At 38.2% G+C, this 23183-nt stretch overlaps 2 protein-coding genes across 3 annotated transcripts; both read right to left on the bottom strand.

Annotated features, from left to right (window-relative positions):
• Positions 1-187: 187 nt before the first annotated feature.
• On the bottom strand, positions 188-21142 carry LOC147852696 (7-deoxyloganetin glucosyltransferase-like). 2 transcript variants are annotated; one of them, XM_087333018.1, is made up of 3 exons: positions 20494-21142; positions 19091-20037; positions 188-438 (listed from the first exon to the last, which is right to left on the bottom strand). In XM_087333018.1, the coding sequence occupies exons 1-2, from the start codon at positions 21125-21127 to the stop codon at positions 19097-19099; spliced, it is 1575 nt and encodes a 524-aa protein (XP_087189144.1). In that variant the 5' UTR covers positions 21128-21142; the 3' UTR covers positions 188-438; positions 19091-19096. The 2 variants fall into 2 exon arrangements, with proteins under 2 accessions (XP_087189144.1, XP_087189143.1); XM_087333017.1 differs by lacking the exon at positions 188-438 and having other exon boundaries at positions 18896-20037.
• Positions 444-2362, bottom strand: LOC147852697 (7-deoxyloganetin glucosyltransferase-like). The gene is made up of 2 exons (XM_087333019.1): positions 1724-2362; positions 444-1384 (listed from the first exon to the last, which is right to left on the bottom strand). The coding sequence occupies exons 1-2, from the start codon at positions 2325-2327 to the stop codon at positions 444-446; spliced, it is 1545 nt and encodes a 514-aa protein (XP_087189145.1). The 5' UTR covers positions 2328-2362.
• Positions 21143-23183: the final 2041 nt, after the last annotated feature.

Genomic DNA, 23183 nt, shown 5'->3' with positions numbered 1-23183 from the left:
GAGTGAAAAGGTAGGCCAAAATGGGTATTTGCTTGTCGCACAAACATGAGTAGCTGCTGTTTTGCCTATGTTAATGATGTCAGCTCTTTTCTCTATAATAAGATACATCTTGATCTCATGTTGTAATGCAAAATTGTTGTTTATATTCTCCTTGATGTTCTCTGAAGCCCTCATTTCAAGGGTCAAATTGAGCAAATTGCTCTGGTTTTACAAACTTTACATGATTGATCGAGTGGCGTAGGAATGGCCAAAGGGGCTAGATAGTTGGATAGTAAATTGATAGAAAACACCAAATGTTTGTTATATGATGTTTTGGGCCTCTTAAAATCTGCCTTACGAGGTTGACATTTAGGCAATCCTCGCAATAAATTGTCTTACAAAAACTATGAAGGAATACTCGCAATACATGGAATAAATTGATGATGATGAATGCCTTTTGAGGATTACTTTTTGAATGAGTGTATGAACTTTTCTATGTTAGTATATGATGTGCCGCCACATTGCGTGGCCCTCTTTATAGCCGTTTTAAACTTTTGAGCTCTGTTTCTCATTTCAAGGCCTCCGTTGTCATGAAAGAGCAGCTTCACAGCCCTCTCGATATTGTCACTATCCACAACAGGGCCATCCGAATGTAGTATGAACTTGATGTTCATACCCACCTTCCATATATCTACAATAAGCTTACAATTTGTAGTTTGGTCACCTTGAATAGGTATAGGGATCATGGGCACCCCCATGCACATGCTCTCCAATGTCGAATTCCATCCGCAATGGGTGAGAAAGGCACCAACAGATGAGTGAGCGAGTACATCGAGTTGAGGAGCCCATGGAATGATAAGGCCATCTGTTTCTTCGGAGAAATGCTCTGGTAAAAACTCATACACATTGGTGGAAGGCCAAAAGTTTGAGGGCCTAAGTGCCCACAAGTAAGGTTGTTTGCTTGCTTTGATTCCCTCTGCAATACTCTTGATGAGCTCCACCGAAGGATTCCATAAGCTTCCAAAAGAAATATACACAACCGAATGCTTCGATTTCTTATCCAGCCATGTGATACAAGCATTCTCATCTTCTTGCTTCATTCCGGTAAACATCGGGAGCACAGGCCCTATCGGATATACAGGGATATGGAACTCTGACTCGAGTGCTCGGGATGCTTCTCCTTCCAACTCCTCAAAAGTATTCATTAAGATTGCATTGCAAAGCATTATTTTGTTGGAATGTATTTTCAGGAACTCAACAGAAGGACTCGACGGATCATGTACATGCATGTATGTAGGGAAGCTTCGAGGAGGCAAACCAGGTATGCCGGGTATGTAAGTCACGAGCTGATCTTTTCCATCGTGACCGTAAAGCTTTGGGTTTTGCTCCTCATGAAACTTGGTATCTGAGACACATGGAGGACAGGGTTTGTGTTTAACATCATTAAATGTGTGATGTTTTCAAGGACAATTCAATGAAACAATTAACAAAAGATTACAAATATCAGAACACGTTCTTGGCTTATAATCACTTTGATTTGACTTTGATATTAATTCAATTCACTTTTCTTTTTAATAGGAAAATATAACTTTGGGCTAGGATGAGGGGGAATCAAAATCCCTCATAAGTCATGGATAGTAGATATATTATCTTATTAGCAGTTAAACTTGACTATAACATTTTTACCAAACATATTCAAGAAATGGATTCAAGGACAAATAGTTCATTTTCACTTAGTACTGACCTTCATGGAAGAAGCCATTGGAGATAAGCAGAGGAATATGAAAATACATGCTCAGCACAATCGCGGATTGGGTAGAGAAAAGGACAGTGGGAATGCCGAGATCGACCATGGCATCAATAGCCCATTGACAAAAGATACCGACGACAGCAAACGAAACTTTGGTGTGGCATCGCGTCTCGTTCTCCTCCAAATGCTTGATGAAGAGCTTGATGTTTTTCGACATGACATAACCACTCTTGACAACCATCCATCTAGTGTCATCGGAATCCTGGGCCGTGAGCCAGTCGAAATCGGGAGGGAGACCATCATCAACACAAACCAAGCCAATGTTGGGTTGTACTAAGGTCTCCTCAGAGAACCCTCTCCGACCTAATTCTGCCATGGCCCATGATGGGCTTCCATGACCATGGAGCTTGGCCATGAGGTGAGTGTGGTAGTGGTAATTGTTGATAAGGGTGATATGGAGGTTTTGGTCATGGTTTGTGAGTGTTTTGACAAGGTGCATCATTGGATTGATCTGTCCTTGGACTGGGAAGGGAATGAAGAGGGCATGAGCTCTCTTACCATGAGAGGCTAAGTCTACAGCTTCCATTGATGTGGCCATGGCTACTTAGCCTTTCCTCTCTCTCTCTCTCTCTCTCTCTACACACACACACACACACACAGATAGATAGATAGATTTGGTTGGAAGGAAGAAGGCAAGGTGGTGAAGGGACTTAAATACATACATACCTTTATTGTAAAATAAATAAATACCTCATTGCTACTTTACAAATTTTATTTCATAAGCCTAGAACCCTAACCTTGACCTTTTTTGTTTTTAATTTATCCTCCATGTTTTCAAATGATGCCCAGTGCAGCCGGATGTCTCTAGTTGGTTCAGCTATGGTGTGAAGACTTGTACCGACGATGATATTTCTATAAGAGTCGTGGACACCGGCTTGTTTGTCCGAACCCTCTCTTTTTAATGGCCACCATCTTATTGTTTTGTTGTTGACATGTGTATCTTGTGTCTTTGTAAAACACACAATGTGTCGGTCAAGAATGAGGAGACAAGGGAAACCGAAAAGAGGATTGGCATGTGTTGTTTTCCTTATATTTGGCCACTTCTATCTAAGCTCCTCAACTTTCAAGCACTTTTTTTTTGTTTTTTTGTTTTTGGTTGCCTTTGTTCGTGCTCCTTAGTCATTGGTTGTAAAGTGGACACGTAACATTAATTTTGGAGTAATGATACAAGAGATAAATGGTACAATAATGATACAAGAGCTCTAAAGTGTCGTGGACATGTAACATTAAATGCTTCTTTTGCACTTTCAAGTGGAAGATAATAATCATCTTTGCATACAATGTTCGATTGCTTGTCCGATTTGGGGGATGTATGTTTGACTTCAATGACTTCCATGCCACTTACACTTTTTCATTTATCCCTCCCTTTATTTGAATTGGGGGTGAGAGAATAAGTAAAAATGGATAAATGAAAAAGTACTTGCGACATTGTAGTCAACATCTATTGACGTCACCTGCAACCATCAATGGTGGGTGCCAATAGGTGGTGGATAGTGATGATAGATGTTGGAATGAGTAGAGATTAGTAGCAATAGTTGAGATTATGGAAAAGGCAGTAACAGTCGGCAATAGTTTGTGAAATTAAGTAATCTACCAACATTTAACATAAGACAATATTCTAAACTATGATGAATCATAAACCATTCCATTATCACCAATTGTAACATTTCCGATCTTCTCATATGTAAGAAAGTCACCACACACACAAAAAAAGATCATGAAGATCCAACTCATACATATTATAAAAGTTGGACACTCTATGAAGAAATGTAACAACTTGCCAATAGAAGTTTATATTTATGATGTTACTTCAATGCACAACATATTTTGTATTCACCACACTCACACATACATATACACCATAAATACATACTTTACAATGTTACATCAAGCGGACATGATAAATATATGCTATTCTTCTTGTTCACCCAATCTCCCTTCTAGTGCATGACCATTTTATGATACAACCATCAACATTAGGTGTATGCATGGCTTCATATTCCCAAGTTTCAATTCGATGTATAATATGTATCTATATTGTGACACATCCGATCCCAATGCCTCTGTTACATCCAACCCGACGAATGTGTCGTTGGCCTAGGAGGAGGTTCCTATAAATCCTCCATGAAATCTCTGTCTACACTAAGGAACTCGAGACAAGAGTTGCCTTACTTGAAAGGGAAGTCGACAATCTACGGTCAAGGACCTTAGTGCTTGCATCACCAACACGAATGCAGAGTTGGTGCGCGCCTACTTGCCAAAGAGTCTCGTGCCGCTTGAAGCGCCAATGAAGCTCCACGCGTGAAGCCTCATGAACACGAAAACTACAATGGAGCTCGAGATGCCCAAGTTATAGTTGTCCGTATCGTCAATGAGGTGGACCATGTCTTCCATTGCTCCACCTTCTTGACCGGGGATGCTAAACTATCGCGTTCAACGAAAGGGACCCGTGCATGGGAAGAATTGAAGGAAGCTCTTAGCAAACAATTACTTCCTTCTAATTCTGAGTGGAAGGCTGGACAACAACTTGACCTACTTCATCACACGGGCCATATCAAGGATTATATTAAATCCTCTCGTGCTCTTAGGTTACAAATTCTTTCCATGGGAGAACAAGATCGTTTCTTTGCATTCACAAACCGGTTAACACGTTCGCGTTCACAAGTGGAAGGATAAGGAATATTCTGTTTGATTTTGGGTTTTTTTTTGCCATTTCACAAAACACCTTGATACTAGTATCACGTGGTCTCCAAAACTTGATGAAAAAGTTGAAATTTTCACCATTTGGTAAAATTGAAAAATGCCAAATTCTGGTCAAATACGAAAAGTAACTTTGTGGATATTTAAAGAAAAATGACAACTAATAAGTTTTTAGAACTTAAAGAAATCGAAAGCAGAAGATTTCAAAACAATGAACGTTTTTATTTCATTCGATAAAATGTTATCTAAATTTGTTACATATAGTTGCACAACAAATACATTTGGGAGTTATTTGCATAACTATCATCATTCTTTTCATGAAACACGTTCGCGTTCACAAGTGGAAGGATCGCGCATAAATGGAAGGATAAGGGAAATTTTGGTTGATTTTAGGGCTTTTTCAATGATTTTACAAAACAGATTGATACCAGTATCATACATGTTCAAACATACTATGAAAAAGGTTAAAAATCCACTATTTTTGTGATTTAGAAGTAACTAAAAAAAGACGAATTTCAAAAAGATACATTCTCAATTTATATCACAAACTTTACAACCAATGTTATTTTATAAGAAACGATTTTTTAGAAATCATAAGAATTCAAAACACATGCTTTTATATTACTCGATTTGTTACAAGCGGAATGTAGTTACACTTAATAGCCAAATATACATTCATGATCACTCCTTTACGGAGAATCACTACTATAACTAATATACAATGACGATTCCTCTTCATCATCCTCGGATGTACCAATCAGTGCATTATCTTCGTCATAAACCAAATGGTTTGACTCTAGATTATATGTAGCAGATCTCGTTTGCCTTTGACTCGAGCCACCTTGTAGACCTGGTAATTTTTCTTTTATTATATCTATTGTTGACTTCCTTAATCGTCCGGCTTTTGTAAGTGTGAAGTCGTACACGATGATATCCACATCAGAGATATCAAGGGTCGAGGTGTTACGAATGTTTCGCTTCCTCTTCCTACCTCCCCTTCTTGTTGGGCATTCAATCATCTCCAATGTATACTTACCTGTAAAAGCATTTGCATTTCTAGTGTTGTACCAATGAACATTTATAGACTTGATCGTGTTTTCTACTTCATGCATTAGCACTTCTAGAATTTTACCAACCCAAAATTGGTGGCCATGTGAGTTCTCATCAGCCGGCGTTGCAATCAACATCCCCGCGGTGAGCTCTTGTAAATTGCCTTGCCATCTAGCTTCGGCTGCTTTGGTCATCCTTGGTCCCACATAAATGTCTCTTTGTTGTGGATGGACTAAGCTGTCATTAATCGCATTTGGTAGTTGCTCCGGAGTTCTATTTACGCGATCATGTTGCAGCGACCATGTGAATGGCGTTTCCAAATTCCAATTATCACAAGATACACAATTGTCTATAATTCCTTTCTGATCACTATAAAATACATCCCACCATGACGTGTCTTGTTGTGCGGCATATTTCTTGGCGGCCTCAATATGCTTTCTTTTTTCTTCTAAGGCTTGGAGCCATGATCGTTTTTGTTCTGATACCAAGTCGCTCTGCAACTGTCCTTTCTTCTCAATTGGCATTTACTTAGCTCCATGGACAATTGTACTTGGCATACAAAGTAATAACTAGCAACCACCTTCAGGTTCCCATGTTTAGCATACAAAAGTGTAGAACCACTTATTCCATTTTTCTTTATCATAAAAATGTGATTGAAACTTATATTGTTTAACTGAGCAAGCACTTTAACATTCCCACCACCCCCATCTGATATATATCTCTTAAAGTCATATACCTCCTTCAAGTGTAACACTTTTGGGCGTGGCGTATATGCATCACAAATGACATCAAATAGTTTAGGTAAAGTGAAAGCATCATGCCGAGACAACTGTTTGGAGAATGTGCTAAACATCTGATCTATATGGTCATGTGTGTGGCCAACCAAAAGAAAATTGACTTTCACTTTCCTAAACAATTCTTGGTTGACCAACATTCTTAGATAGCCAAATACAGTTGAATTTTTGTTCTCTCTAGCAGTATTGTCCAATTGAATGTATAGAACATGGGGGAAAGGTTGGCCCCAAGACATCAAAACTCGGTGAATGACTGTAACTGTTAGGTTAGGGTCATTGTGAACATTGGGGTATGTAATGAAGACGTGAGGTCCAACATACCTATTATAAGCCAAGCATCCCACCAAGTGCATTTGAACAAGGCACTCATCATTGACATCTTTGGGGAGCCTCCGCATATGCGGCAAACACGTCTTCTTCTGGTCCATGCCATCTATCATTAAGCACATGTATTGTTCGGGCCTCTTCAAACACTTCTCTCTATGATGCATCGCCTTCTTTCGTTCTAAGGATTGTGCCTCATGATGCTCTTGTAGTAACTTCTTACTCATATCCTTTTCCATTGATGTCTTTGCACCTTTAGCCAAACTTTTAAGATTTGCACAAATGGAGTAATACCCCATACGTACTTTACGAGGAATGATAACATTTGAAAACCGAGCTCTCCATAATCTTGTGAATTGGCTATAGGTGATAAACTTATTACGTGAGCCCAGCATATCAGATCGATAGACATCATAAACTTCCCGACGTGTATAATTATCAGAAAGGTGCATCCTACCTGTAGTGGGCATTACTTCACAATTTAACTGAAAGTAAGTTTTCATCTAACCAATGGCATGTCTTCCAATTGCACCTTTCATACTTGGAACCTCTTTACAATTGAGCATCTGATCCCCGCTAAGTAGACGTTGTTGTACTCTATGTAGCTGCATGCTACTAACACATAACGCAATTTTGAATGCAACTCTACATATCTGTTGCGCATGGAAGATATAATACTCGAATGATACTTTGATCCCCATACATTTGTCAGATACTAGTTGCATATGTGACTTGAGGTAAGTGTCTTGCTCATCACCGGTCATCGAAAAATAGTATCGCCGTAATTCTCGCCACTTTGATTTTCCATCATAGACATACAACCACGGGCACAACATATTTTTTTGACATCAAATCCAATCTGTTTATCTGATGTCACCAAGCTAAATCTAGCCAGACGAATTCTTCGTGGGATTCTTCTAATATGCATAGGGCTCCCAGATTTCTCTTCCTGCACAGAGGTTGGTGTAACCTTGTTACAATCTAATTCTTTGTTGTGACCATCGCCAATGTTATTCAATGTTTCCTTGGCACTACCTTCATTCTCCGTATCTTTATTAATATCGTATTCTTCAATAGAGAACTCTTCACATGTGTCATTATTTACATTCCCTGTAGATGAGCTCAGACAATATTCTTCGATAGAATATGGTGAGTCTGTCGACAGACAATATTCTTCAATAGAATATGGTGACTCTGTCGACAAACAATACTCTTTAGTAGAAAACGATGAGTCTGACGACAAACAATATTCTTCAATCGAGAACGGTGAATCTTCACTCATGGCTTAAGGTCTAGATAGGGCTCTGTAAGTTATGTGCTTAGGGTAAGGAAAAAAACTAATAAGCTCCTCTCTAAACATACACTCCTCTCTAAATATAAACTTCTCTCTAAACAAAAGCCAAATCAATAGAATGTCTATATTATGTAATATTATATTAATACAATACATAAAAATTTTATTTTTAATATAGTAATTGTATTTAAAATATCAATTATTATTTAAACTACATCTATATGAAGTTAAATCAAGTATAATATAAATCTAATCATTACCAAGCCATAAATATGTTGGATTAATGTTAAAATCATTGGCTAATTAATGGCACCCATATTTGATATAGAACCTCTCACTCATTGGTTCTTTAATGCTCACCATTTTAAATATTAGACTTATTAATCATTGGTTAATTCATGCCCACATCTTTAATACACAGCATTTGAGAGTCATAAAAATTGTTGCTTTTAGTAATCAATCATTGGTATATTCATGAACCTCTATCATTGTCTCCTTCATGACCTTTGAAGTCATTGCAGGTTGTTATCACTATAAAAGATTGATCAATATGTTAGTTTGACTTTGTAATCATTAATGCAATCATAAGTTACTCTAGTAAATGTGACTATGGTTACCAACTAACTATCCTCAAACTTACCAACCTTGGTTAAGGTGACTATGGTTACTTTAACCAATGTGGTCAATCCCTATAAATAGGAAGACCTCGTCATATTTCACTCACAAGAGCACACAAGAGCATACAGAGTGTACAGAGCACACAGAGTACACAAAGCACACAGAGCACGAAGCACAAAAGCGCGATCTCTGCCTCCACTGCCACACGATCAACCATGTCTTCAAAGAGAATCGAGCGCGAGGACTCCAGGTCAGTGTTGGGCAAAGTTTGTAGCCTCTACCGGAAATTTTCCTGCTTCTCATGAACCTAACCGGAATTTTAAAATTTTGGCCGGCCATGTTCCTACCAACGACAATGTCAACCGGAACATGTTGAAATTTTTTTTGGCCGCATAACCAAAAAAAATCTAATGCAATACCAAATCAAATCAATCACAAAATTTTGGAACCCAAAAACTAAAGATATATATTTACCAAAAAAAATTCTAATAGTACTAGTAAAAAATTTCCACAAAAAACCATTACTAATGGTACTAGTACTACTACTAACTCTAGTAATGTTATGAATAAAAGCTGGTATGCCCCTGTTTCAAGAACTGTATCAGAACCTATAAATTATCATCATATTGAAGAAGAAGATGAAGAAAAAGAAGAAGAAAGTGAGAGAAACAGAGTGAAAGACAGGCATCATGTCGTTCCCCTTGCTTCTAGATCAAGCTATGGTTTTCTCAAGCTCAGTGACAAAAAGGATGATTTGGGCCACATTTATAATAACCTCAAATCATTCAGAATAGAGCTTAATCCGATCATTGAAGAAGAACAAGAGGAAGAGCAAGAAGGTATGGGTCACCCTGATCAACATAGCATTCATGCTGATAATGGTGTAGATCAATTGGAAACTATTAATGCATGGGAGCTAATGGAAGGATTAGATGATGATGATGATGATATTGATGATGGTCATGGTCATTGGGATGGTCATGGTCTTGGTCTTGGTCAAGAAGGAGGAAAGCCTCTAAATATAGAAAGGTCTTTATGTTTTAATAGGATCCATGATCTGGAATCTTGCTTTGATCGAGAGGCTAATTCACCTCTATGGAAACCTTATAATGACTTCACAAGACAAAAACCTAAAATGCAGCATCCTCACCATCAACATAGGAGGTTCAAATCTTGTGAAGGCCTTGATGTAATGCTAGAAGAAGAAGAAGAAGAGAAGGAACAATATGATTGTTATTCTTACATGAAAAAACCTATGAAGTCTACTACCATATATACAACAATGGGGATTTAATTTCTTCATTTTTGCACAAAAATAGAGCTTTTATTAGCCATGCATAAAGACCTCAACATGCAATATAATTATGAAAGAATTAGAGAATTGAATGTTTTATTATAGCTCATCTCCAACAATAATGAGCACAACCTCAAGAGACAAGACATTGTTTAGCTAGAGGAAAGCCAAAATACATACCTCATAAGAAAAATGAGCAAAATCCATACCTGAGAGTGGTGGTTTGTGCACAGGGAAGAACAAGTAGGGAGCAGTGACCAGGGAACAAGGAGTATCGATCAAAGAGTAGAGACCAAGGTATAGGGAGCAGGGAACGGGAAGCAACAATAGGGATAAGCAAATAGCGACTGTGAGCAGCGAACAGGGATCAAGAAACGTAAGGTCTCGAGTCTCGACTCTTGACTCTCAGGAGGGAAGAAAGGGGGAAAGAGGGGGAAAGAGGGGGAAAGTTAAAACTATATTTTTGTTATATATACATACCTATATTTTTTTAAAACTATATAACTAGCCGGTTGAAAAAATATCAACCGGCTAGATTCCTGTTGGTAGGATAACCTGGCCGGAATCAATTTCGGCATTCCCCCACCTTGGCCGGCAAAAGTCCCAATGCAACAGGAAGGCTGACACTGTTCCTGGGACTTTGCCCAACACTGCTCCAGGTAGGCCTCTGACACTAGTGGACATTTTTGTAAATATGTTTTGTCGCTCAAGAACTCGATACGCCGTATCGAGTTCCTCTATACAATACAAACTTGATACAGGAACTTGATACGGCGTATCGAGTTCATATTTTTTTTTTGCTTTTTAAACAGGAACTCGATACGACGTATCAAGTTGCTGTTTAAAACATACACTTTAAATAGGAACTCGATATGCCGTATCGAGTTCGTGTTTAAAACCTAAACTTTAAACAGGAACTCGATACGCCGTATTGAGTTCCTGTGTTTCCTTTGCTTTTTAAACAGGAACTCGATACGCCATATTGAGGTCCCGTTTAAAACCTAAACTTTAAACGGGAACTCGATACATAAAAAAGACTGATTTTGACAGACAATTTGATATCTTTTCCACACAATAATTAATTGTTGCCCCAAAAAACATAATTTTTCTCTTTCAGGGCCAGACTTTAAACGGGAAATCGATACGGCGTATCGAGTTCGTGTTTAAAACCTAAACTTTAAACGGGAACTCGATACGCCGTATCGAGTTCTTGTGATTTCTTTGCTTTTTAAACAGGAACTCGATACGGCATATCGAGTTCCCGTTTAAAGTTTAGGTTTTAAACACGAACTCGATACGCGGTATACGGTTCTTCCACCACGAGTATTTGGACGTGAAACAAAAGTTTGGTGTGAAGTTACGTCCAGGCCTACGACGTCAATGTCTGCATGAAGTCGGCATTGTCATAGATGATAATGTTAAGTCCGATGGTCTTCGAAAATATGAGTCTTGGTTTCAATTGGCATTTAGAGATGGAGAAGTATGGTACCTACAAGATCAAATCTTCTCAATGTGGGAGAATAAGGAGGTAAAGGGTCAACGACAAAAGAAATGTAAGGTTGACCCTCAACTAGAGTTAAAGTCACAAGCCGCCAAGAAAATTGACTTGACAATTGAAGAAGCCGCAGACGACATGAAGCTGTCTCTGTGGAGAGCGATGCAAGGTATTAAGGACGAGCAGCTTCTTGTGTCTATTTTGTCAAGGGTTGTGGCGAAAGATTTAAGCCTTGAAGAAATGGTCACTGAGTTCAATAAGTAAGTCTTTCAAATACTGAAATTGTAGTCTATATGGTGTAATTCAAAGTTCTAATCTTGATTTCTAATTTTACAGTCATAAGGTGTACATGAAAATCCAAGAAGTTATGATGAAACAACTTGGATGTATAACTTGGGAACAAGTGACCGAGGATTATCCTCTAACGTCTTCATATAAGGCGTTATCAGAGTATTTTATTGCATTCAAGGATTGGGTTAGTATTGATGGTTTTTGATTACCCTTTCATTATATGTAGAGCTTGTATAATAATACCTGATGTCCTATTGCTTCTATTAGAAACCGTGTCGAGGCAAGAAACAAGGAGAAGTTAAGGATATACACGATTTCCCTACATCCTTCCTTGCACATCTCGAGCGAGCCAGAAAAGAAAAGGATCGTCGCTTAGTCAAGGCATATGAAATGGAGGAAGATGGCTCCTTTAAAAAATTTAGCCACAAAAAAGATATTACGAGAGATCTTTACTACAATGTGGTTTGCGGTGATGTCGTCGACTTGATCCAAAAGGTGCCAAAGAAGGAATATACGCTAATGATTGCAGATATTCCTTACGAATTTCAAATGGTTGGGTCATCATACGACGATGAACCGTTTAGGTTTAAACAATTGGAGAAGATGGTCAAGGATTTCGCTGAGCTAACGACTGCATCCTTGTGGCGAATAGTTGTCTTTCATAGTATGGACCAAGGATACTCGGTAGCTCAAGCTTTGAGATCTCATTGCCATGGCATCGAGAACCTTGCATGGTAATGATTATTTATAGGTGTCTTTCACTATATTGCATTTCTTAAGGTTGTTCAATCTATTCTTAACTCGATGTATTATTTTTTATAGGATCAAGACCAATGTAAATAGAGGGCCAACTTTTCAGTTCGTTAATGCCATTGAATACATCACGGTTGGCTACTTTGATGAAATTAAGAAACAGAGAATCAAGGAGCATTCTAATGAAGTGGGAGGTTCAAATCTGTTGGTATATCCAGCAGTGACACGGAAATTGCGACATGTCACCACGACAGAACGGGGACTTGTCAACCCATATCAAAAATGCGCTTGATCGAGATGTTTTCTATCGAAGGAGACTGGATATTAGATCTCTTTTCTGGCACAAGTATTCCTGAAACTAGGTTAACGATCTTGAGATAACCAATCCCGAATCTTTTTTGTTTGACAACTAAATCTTCTGGTTGCTTACATCACAGGAACGACGTCTGCATGTGCATTGAAGCTCTTTAGAAATACAGTTGCATTGGAGAAGGACGAGGACCAGGTTATATTTATTAATATGCGGATTAAGGCTTTGTGGGAGTGCCTAGACCAGGATGAGGAGGTCGGTGCAAAGAACCTCGCTAATACAGAAAGGTTTCAACCTGCTTCGCGAGAGCCTATTCCTTCGTTAGCCGGCGAACCGGGGGAGCTAATAGAGCTTGATGATGAGCTTATAGAAGATATTTCGTTGGCTCGGCTAACAGGGGAAGTCAATGCACGTATAGCCGAAGAGAGTTCTACACAAGATGATGAAGAAAATGACGTTGATGAATTGATTGCTATGTAATAGACTCTATGAAGAAAATGACACTGACGATTTGTTAGGATTTCACATTATTAATACAAATTTTGGGTTTTACCTAGTGGATTCTATTCTTTATAATCTTCTATATGTTTCAATTTTATTTTTATATACTTGGTTAGTAGATTTATGACATTGGTTTCACCGCGTGCATAACTGACTACCAAATTTATGGAGAAACATGAATTAGTTTAAATTGAGGCTGATTTTGGTCAAAGCTAACCTTAACAGAACATGGCCCTACAATTGTTGCCATGACTGTCCATGTTGTTATTATGGATCTTTGTCTTCTATTGTTAAAACTATTATGTTTCTATTCCATTGCTGCTTAGATTGTGTAGTGTGTTGATAATGGTTCCAGTTGCGTTATCGTTCGGAGTTTGATCTTGTGTGAATCACCTAAGCAATAGAGTAGATCAATTTTAAATACAAGTATGAAAGCCTAATAGGTTTGTTATTTCCACGACATTATCCTAAAGTTCACTGCCTTACATTGTCCACAATTATATACATATGGTTTGATCCCATATGAACAAACTGAGGAATAGATTAGATCAACTTTAAATACAAGTATTGAATACTTTAATAAGTTAGTTATTCCAATCACTTATCCTAATGTGCACTATCCTACATTTTCCACAATTATATACATGCACGTATAGGTCAAAGTATAAATTATAACTCATTTTATTAGTATGGATACAAGTACACCTGTTATTTTTGTAAAACTTACCTAATTAATATAAGTATTTAAGTTAGTGTTTCCCTTGTCGCACAGTAGTGACATATTGAGCCATTGTTGAACTTTATTATGCCTACATTAACTTATCAACGCGTCTAAACTTGCATGATTTCTAATGATCTCCACTCGTAGACCTATCATGTATTTTTATATTTGCAAATTCTCATCAAGTTGAGGAACATGTGATACTAGTGCATCCAATTTTTGTAGAGAGGGTGTATTTGCTTCGTTTTAAGAAGATTCTACAAGTGGAATGCGCAATCCTTCCAATTGAGAATCACTACTATAGATAATATACAATTGTGACTCTTCCTCCTCATCTTCCAATGTACCAATCAAATCATTATCTTCACCAAATGGTATATCCAAATTGTGTGCAGTAAATCTTCTTCACCTTCAATCTGAGATATCTTCTAGACTTGCTAATATCTCTTTTATTATGTATATCGTTGTTGTCCTTAAACATCCAACTTTTGTCAGTGTAAAGTCATACACAATGATATCCACCTCATTAATGTCAATGATAGATGTATTACAAAGGTTCAATGCATCATCACGTCCAAAACTTTACCAATGCAAAATTGGTACCCTAGGTCATGGCCATCTACATGTGTAGCTATTAATATCCCCACCTTGAGTTCTTGCAAGTTTCCTTGTCACTTGAATTATGCTTGTGTCATCATCCTTCATTTTAACTATAAAGATCAACATTAAGTAGTGATTGAGAACCACGTGAACACTTTATGGACCATGTAAATGGCATTTGCAAGGTTCAATTACCATCACCACAATTATTAATAGTTTTTTGTTAATCAATGATGCACATGTTCACCATAAAGTATTTTGTTGTGCAACATACTTCTTTGCACTATCGATATGCATCTTTTTCTCTTGTAAAAACAAAGATTTTAGTACGATTCAAGTTCATGTTAAAAAAACCTCTTTTATTTAAAAAACAACAAGATTTTTAAACATTAACTCGATATATTGTATCGAGTTGATGTAAAAAATAGAGTTTTCATCATAATTCCATACGATGTATTGAATTGTTGCTCAAAGTTTTGTTTACCGGATTTAAATAATAATAATAATAATAAATTGAGTTTGCGTTCATAGAAAAACTAGATTTTTCATTACAATTCGATACAATGTATCGAGTTCATGTTTAAAGTAATTTTTTCAAATTTTTTTCAATTTTTTTCAATTTTTTTAATTTTTTATGGAAAAATAATAATTTTAAACATCAATTCGATACATTGTATCGACCTGTGATAAAAACTCTGGTTTTTTCATCACTTACTAAATCTCAATATTTAAAAAGAAAAACAAAATACCAAAATAAAATAAAATGTAATTATTAAAAAAAATAAATCTAAAATAAAACCTTAAACATGAACTCGATACATTGTATCGAGTTCATGTCAAAAAGTTAGCTTTTCAACACGATATCGAGTTCGTGTTCAAAACTGTGTTTTTTCGACATGAACTCGATACAATGTAGGCTGAACACCCTAGTGGGGATAAAACCATGGAAATGTTGACTTGTAGGTACTTTTGGTCACACATGGAAAAGAGAAGTTCAAGCCTATGTGAGAGGATGCCAAGTGTGCCAACAAGACAACACCGAAGGATGTAAGCCCGTGGGATTGCTTCAACCGTTAAGCATCCTGAACCAACCATGGCAATCCCTTAGCATTGACTTCATCATAAGATTGCCGGAAAGCCAAAACTACATGGGTAACTTCATCGTCGTGGATCGACTTACGAAGTATGCTCACTTTGTGGCTTATGAAAGCCCCATGAATGTTGAGTATCTGGCGAAACTTTTCTTTGCGAATGTGTTCAAATACCATGGGCTCCCGAGAGAGATAATTAGTGATCGTGACAGCCACTTCACCAGTAAATTTTGGTTCATACTTTTCGCTTTGATGGGCACGAATCTCAAGTTTAGTAGTTCCTATCACCCACAGACAGATGGCCAAACGGAGAGGACTAATCAAATCTTGGAGGATTATCTTCGTCATTATGTGAGGTTGGACCAAAAGGATTGGTCCCAATACCTCCACAAGCAAAATTCCACGAGATTTAGTCCTTTCAAACTCAATTATGGGTTCCAACCTTTGTCTCCTGGAGACCTTACGACGTTACCATTAGTTAGCATTGTTCCAAGTGTTAATATCGCAATGGATAGGTGGTCCACTTGCCTCAACCACGCTAAGGAAGCTACGGAGAAGGCTCAAGCTAGGTACAAGAAATATGCCGACCTCAAATGTAGGCATGAAGAATACGAAGTGGGAGACTTGGTGTTCATCAACTTAGATAGCGAACAATTTATTCTTCCAAAGGGTATCACTCCAAAGCTTGCTCGGCGGTATGATGTTCCCTTTCCTATCATCGAGAAACTATCTCCCTTGACTTACAAAGTCAAGCTACCGGAGCACATGGGTGTGCATTCGGTGTTCCACATTTCCTTGCTCAAGAGGAGCTACTTGGATGAAAACCATGAGGAAATGGTTCGAAGGGGTCCCGCTTTGGTGATTGACAAAGGTAGTGACTTCGTCTTGGAGGCCATCCTTCATCATCGGGATTGATCAAACCAAAATGGGCCTAATAGGCTTTACCATTGCCAATGGAAAGGAAAACCCACAGAAGAGAATTCATGGCAACAAGGTGCAACCTTTTGGCAATTTTAAGATATGGTTAATGCATATAATTCCCTTCACCCCTTTAAAACAAAAGGGGGACACCTTCTTCAAATGGGGGAATTGTAACACATCCGATGTGTTGAGGGTTCCGTGATTGGAACCACAACACACCACCTCGATGGATTGAGGTGAGGGCCTTTCTCGACGAATAGAAAAGGCACCCATGACTCGAGGTGTGAGTCGTGGGCTTCTAAGTCTTCTCGATGGATGAAGAAGACACCCATGACTCAAGGTTTGAGTCATGTGCTTGTGGCATGTGTACCATTGCCAAGGTGCACACAGGGAATGGAATCTCTAGTGCATTCAATAACCCAAGGTACTCAAGTACCTATGTGGGGAATGAAATCTTCCTAGTGCATTCAAGAACCTAATGTAATCAAGTACCTATGTGGGGGAATGGAATCTCCTAGTGCATTCAATAACCTAATGTACTCAAGTACCTACGTGGGGGAATGGAATCTCCCTAGTCCATTCAATAATCTAATGATAAATGGAATCTCCCTAGAGACTTGTATTCAATACCATTATAATGAATATAGGGTACTCATGTACTATATGGGGGGGACTTACGAGAGACTGAAGAGGGATCTTCTATTTAAGTTGGACAGAGGGTGGTTGGGTGGGGGGTCAGTGGATCCAAATTCTCTCTCATAGTCATTGATTCCCGTAGACGAGGAGCGTCGACACGTGAGTCTGAACTGATCGACGATCCACCCTTATCACAAAATTTTTGGTGGTGTTACAATGGGAGATACTCAAGACAAAAATATTTCCTAGGGACTATAGTTACTAGATCATTCAATGTTTGGATGTTGACTTCTCTCTCAAGTATCATGGGGGATTTGGTCCATCGCTACCTCCTCATCACGTCAAGTCTCCATTTTTTTTTCATTATTAAGGATTTTGTGGCATAATTAACAAACATGCATTGCTTCTCTTGTTTATTAATGACAGGAGCTTGTGCATCATGGTCGTTCCTTTAAAATACATTTTAAAATGTGAAAATTTCCATATTTTCTTGTTGGGGTTAGTTTGCCTATAAGTTATGATTGTAGAGACCATACCTATAGTATGGTTCTATTGTAGTACACAAGGGGTTTTAGGCCCTCATTTGATGTTTATATCTTGTGGTCATGAAATATCACTTTATAAAACTTTATGTGATATTCTATAATACAACAAATTCTATCATAAATATGGTATCGTCACATTAGAAATGTGTAACATATTTTGTTTTTTCTTCATTTGCTTCCAACCAAATGGTAGAAATCTTACAATTCGGCTGATCGATTTCTCCACGAGCTAGCTTTCAAGATTTGGAAGGCTCCCAAAAATGTTGCCTAATAGTATTTGTTCATGCATAACATGATGAACTCTAAACCAATTTACATCATTCCAATTGATAGAGAGCACATCTAAGCTTACGTGTGTGGGCAATCCTTTCTCACATGCTACATAATTAAAACCATTCTAATGGTTTTACAATGTTGTAATCACCTATAAAGTTAGCATGCAAAGAAGTAAGTAATATGGCATCATAATGTTTTGTTGTGTCATGAGGAAATTCCATAATTACTTGATGTCAAAGCCATCTCATAGGTGTAAATTGAAACTTTAGAAATTCATCTTGAATTTCAGTAAAAGGACCAAATCTTTAGGTATATAAGCTACTCTTTATAAAGTTTCTTAAAGGGGTCCCGACTCCCAGGAGCTTAGGATAACATGGAAAGAGTCAAAACAGTAGGACAAAATGGGTGTTTTAATAATCCCACAAGAATAAAAAAAATTCCATTTATATTAACATGGAGACCACATTATCTCCTAGGCATATCATTAAAACCCTAGGAACACCACCAAAAGGACAAAATAATGATGCACAATCTTGGAGGAATTGCTAAAAGAGGTTGTCCAATTCCATTCATTTTCTAACTGAAATTCCTAACAAAAATGGCTCCATTTCCCCATTATTACTACTTATCCTTCTCTTATCACTAGTCACCTCTTTTGTCCATATTAAGACACGTCCAATACAAAATGCTATTATAGATTCCCATATTTCTTCCATCTCAAATTTGTAATGCCTTAAGCAAAATTATTTTCGCATAAATGACATTTCTGCACGTGTTCTTTATATCCCATTTTGTGTTCTTTGAAACCCTCTAATCTCAAGGGTCAAACTGAACAAATTGCATGATTGGTGAGTTACCATATATATACCTTTTTGATTATATGGTACAAAGGTTGAAAGATGAATGCTTTCTTGTTATAGGATACACTACAGCAATCGAATGGGGATCCCTTTTCCATTGTCTTATTGCATTATAGGATATATAAAGATTTAGGCAATCCTCGTAATGAACTGTCTTTCCAAAACTATGTAAGGGATGGATGCACAGAATACAAGGAATAAAATTGATGGTGATGATCAATGTCTTTTGAGGATTATTTTTTGAATGAGTGGATGAACTTTTCTATGTTAGTATATGATGTGCCACCACATTGTGTAGCCCTCTTTATAGCTGTTTTAAACTCTTGAGCTCTGTTTCTCATTTCACTGCCTTCATCGTCATGAAAGAGCACCTTCACGGCCCTCTCGACATCGTCACTACCCACAACAGGTCCGTCCGAATGTAGTACAAACTTGACATTCATACCCACCTTCCATATATCTACAATAAGCTTACAATTTGTAGGTTGGTCAGATTTAATAGGAATAGGGATCATGGGCACCCCCATGCACATGCTCTCCAATGTCGAATTCCATCCGCAATGGGTGAGAAAGGCACCAACAGATGAGTGAGCGAGTACATCAAGTTGAGGAGCCCATGGAATGATAAGGCCATCCGTTTCTTCGGAGAAATGCTCCGGTAAAAACTCATACACATTGGGGGAAGGCCACAAGTTTGAGGGCCTAAGTGCCCACAAGTAAGGTTGTTTGCTTGCTTTGAGCCCCTCTGCTATACTCTTGATGAGCTCGACCGGAGGATTCCACAGGCTTCCAAAAGAAATGTACACAACTGAATGCTTGGATTTCTTATCCAGCCATGTGATACAAGCATTCTCATCTTCTTGTTTCATTTTCACATCCATCGGAGCCACGGGCCCTATAGGATACACAGGGATATGGAACTCTGACTCGAGTGCTCGGGATGCTTCTCCTTCCAACTCCTCAAAAGTATTAATTAAGATTGCATTGCAAAGCATTGTTTTGTTGGAATGTATTTTCAGGAACTCAACAGAAGGACTCGACGGATCATGTACATGCATGAATGTCGGGAAGCTTGAAGGCGGGAGCCCTGGTATACCGGGTATGTAGGTCACGAGCTGATCTTTTGCATCTTCACCATAAAGCTTCGGGTTTTCTTCCTCATGAAACTTGGTTTCTGAGACACATGAAGGACAGGGTTAATGTTTGTAATAATTGAAAGTGAACTTTTCAGGAACAATCCATTGAAACAATTACTGAAAGATCAGGACTATAATCACTTCAATTAGCTTTGATGCTAAGTCACCTCATTTTCTTTGAGCAAAGTATACATTTAAAATTCTGTCTTAGATTAGAGCTAAGATGAGGGAGGGGGAACTTCATAATCAATGGATAAATCATAAGCTATGGTAATATCTCATGAGTCAAGGACATGGTATCTCTATATATAATATCTCTGATGCAAAATATTTCTCTCTTCTTTAGATATGGGGAAATGATAGCCTAAACAATCCATCTTTTGTCACTTAAAAACTTTAGAGATTGAAGATAATGTTGACTGTAACAACTTTTAAGAAACAGATTGATGAAAAAGATTCAAGGACAAATGAATTACTTTCACTAAGTTACTAACCTTCACTGAAGAAGCCATTGGAGGTAAGCAGATGAACGTGCAAATACAGGCTCAAGACAATCGTGGATTGGGTAGAGAAAAGGACAGTCGGGATGCCGAGATCAACGGCCACATCGATAGCCCAACCACAAAAGATACCGACAGCTATGAAGGAAACTTTGGTGTAACAGCTTTGCTTCTCGTTCTCCTCCAAATGCTGGAGGAAGAGCTTCAGGTTTTTGGACATGGCTGAAAAACTCTCGAAAATCACTCTCATCCTGTCAGGAGAATCCTGGGCAGTGACATAGTCATAATGGGTAGGGAGACCATTGTCCAGACAAACCAAGCCAAGGTTGGGTTGTACCAAGGTCTCCTCCGAGAACCCTCTCCGACCTAATTCTTCGGTGTCTACTTCGTCCATGGCCGATGGGCTTCGATGATGACCGCCTGCCTTGGCCATGAGGCGAGTGTGGTGGTGGCAATTGTTGAGGAGTGTGATATGGAGGTTTTGGTCATGATTTGTGAGTGTTTTGGCAAGATGTATCATGGGATTGATCTGTCCTTGCACTGGGAAGGGAATGAAGAGGGCACGAGCTCTCTTACTACCACTACCATGAGAGGCTAAGTCCACAGCTGAATCAACTGATGTGGCCATGGCTGCTTAGCCTCTGCCTCTAGCTAGCTTTGGTTGGAGTGATGAAGGCAGGTAAATACATACACATATATACCTTCATGGTAAAGTAAATTAATGACTAAAATGCCCTTTTTTATTCATTGTTCACGGATCAATCTTCCAACCCAACATAGCATATGTAAAATCTTCTTTTTTTTTGACATGTATAAAATCTTGAATGTGTGGTGGAATGTTCTTTTGTAATATGGTTCTCCTTCAGGCACGTCATTTGAATTTTTTAATCGCTTTCCCCTCGCTTCTCATAAATCAAAATGTCGGTGTGTGTAGTCTCTCTCTCTCTCTCTCTCTCTCTTTTAGAAACATGTGTTTGTTCATAATAGACCCAAGTCTTTCAACCAACTCGACATACATAAGTGTTCTTTTAATATATGATTGTCCATCCTGCACGTTTGGAATTTTTACTGCTCAACTTCTCCCATACTTTTTAAGACCAATACACAAATTCCTCAGCATCAATTTAGCAAGTCAAATTTATGGATGTGACCTAAAATACATTTAGAAATTGACAAGAGAGAGAGATACTTAGATTCTATTATCGTTTTCAGAGGTCAAATATGTCATACGAGACAAAAAATATTACAATTCATGTGATACGTGTGAAAGTGAGTAGCAAGTCTCGATGTTCAAGAACTTTACCAATGAATATTGCAATCGAGAGTGCACATTGTGGTTGTGAGAGAAGTTCGTGCAAAGATTGGGCTTGGTCGAAGATTTGTGGAAAGCATGGTTGAATATGATCAAAGGTAGAGCATTGTATCAAAGTGTGATACTTAGAATCTTGGACTTGTTTAGGGCAAAGTGTGCATAGTCGACCACTCTCATCACTTATGCCACAACGCCCCAGCTCACATCGCAATGCATGTGAGCTAAGTCTCATGGAAGCAATGGTTCAAATGGTAGATAACAACTATTGAGGAAGTGCTCAATCAAGTCTATCAAACGAAGGATTCATGGTTGGCCATTATCTTACACATGACGGACTAGGGAAGGATAGTCACTTCCTTTCCATCTATTTTGTATTTTGTAGCTGATATGCTTCTTAAAACTAATGGAATGATATGTTTTCTTGAAAAACATGTATCGATATGTACGGTTTCCCCGTTCTCCAAAGAATATGGTTTTGTAGTTAGGTGCAATATGTGTGGTATAATGTGTGAAGCATGAGCCTGAACATGAAAGTCCCATGCCATGATACATTGGAGTTGCAAAAAGGCCTCATTTATAGAGGAATCCAATGAAGCATCATGAATCAAGTGTGTTGCATCCCATATATCAAACCATTTTTCCATATCTTGCATCCAACCGGAACACGAAAGTCCCATGCCATGATATATTGGAGTTGCAAAAAGGCCTCATTTATAGAGGAATCCAATGAAGCATCATGAATCAAGTGTGTTGCATCCCATATATCAAACCATTTTTCCATATCTTGCATCCAACCGGAACACGAAAGTCCCATGCCATGATATATTGGAGTTGCAAAAAGGCCTCATTTATAGAGGAATCCAATGAAGCATCATGAATCAAGTGTGTTGCATCCCATATATCAAACCATTTTTCCATATCTTGCATCCAACCGGAACACGAAAGTCCCATGCCATGATACATTGGAGTTGCAAAAAGGCCTCATTTATAGAGGAATCCAATGAAGCATCATGAATCAAGTGTGTTGCATCCCATATATCAAACCATTTTTCCATATCTTGCATCCAACCGGAACACGAAATTTTGCTTTTATGCGGCTTTTGGATCTTTTTTCTTGCTTTCCATGCAATTCTAGGAAGTCGACGTGAGGGACATTTTTGAACCTTAAGCATTTATTTAGTTGCGATCTCAATGGGAAGTGATCATGTCAAGATTCGAACTCTCGACACGACCATGTTATAATCTAGTATCATGGGTTAATCAATATATCTAGTACACAGTTATGTATGTAATTGGTCCTTATTGTTTTGCTAGCATCATGTGCATAGTTGCTCCCTTGTAGTATTTACACTTGGCACATTCATGCATACCT

Source organism: Azolla caroliniana, unplaced genomic scaffold, assembly GCF_043228905.1.
Source record: "Azolla caroliniana isolate FFs.n. ecotype wild unplaced genomic scaffold, voAzoCaro1.0.p SCAF_17, whole genome shotgun sequence".
Classification (NCBI taxonomy): domain Eukaryota; kingdom Viridiplantae; phylum Streptophyta; class Polypodiopsida; order Salviniales; family Salviniaceae; genus Azolla; species Azolla caroliniana.
This window is presented reverse-complemented; position numbering and strand designations above follow the sequence as displayed.

Excerpts from the sequence above, each read along its gene's own strand:
- LOC147852697 (XM_087333019.1), bottom strand. The coding sequence starts at position 2,327 with ATGGCCACATCAATGGAAGCTGTAGACTTAGCCTCTCATGGTAAGAGA. Across the intron at positions 1,385-1,723 it reads CAATGGCTTCTTCCATGAAG|ATACCAAGTTTCATGAGGAG; the intron begins GTCAGTACTAAG and ends CATGTGTCTCAG.
- LOC147852696 (XM_087333018.1), bottom strand. The coding sequence starts at position 21,127 with ATGGCCACATCAGTTGATTCAGCTGTGGACTTAGCCTCTCATGGTAGT. Across the intron at positions 20,038-20,493 it reads CAATGGCTTCTTCAGTGAAG|AAACCAAGTTTCATGAGGAA; the intron begins GTTAGTAACTTA and ends CATGTGTCTCAG.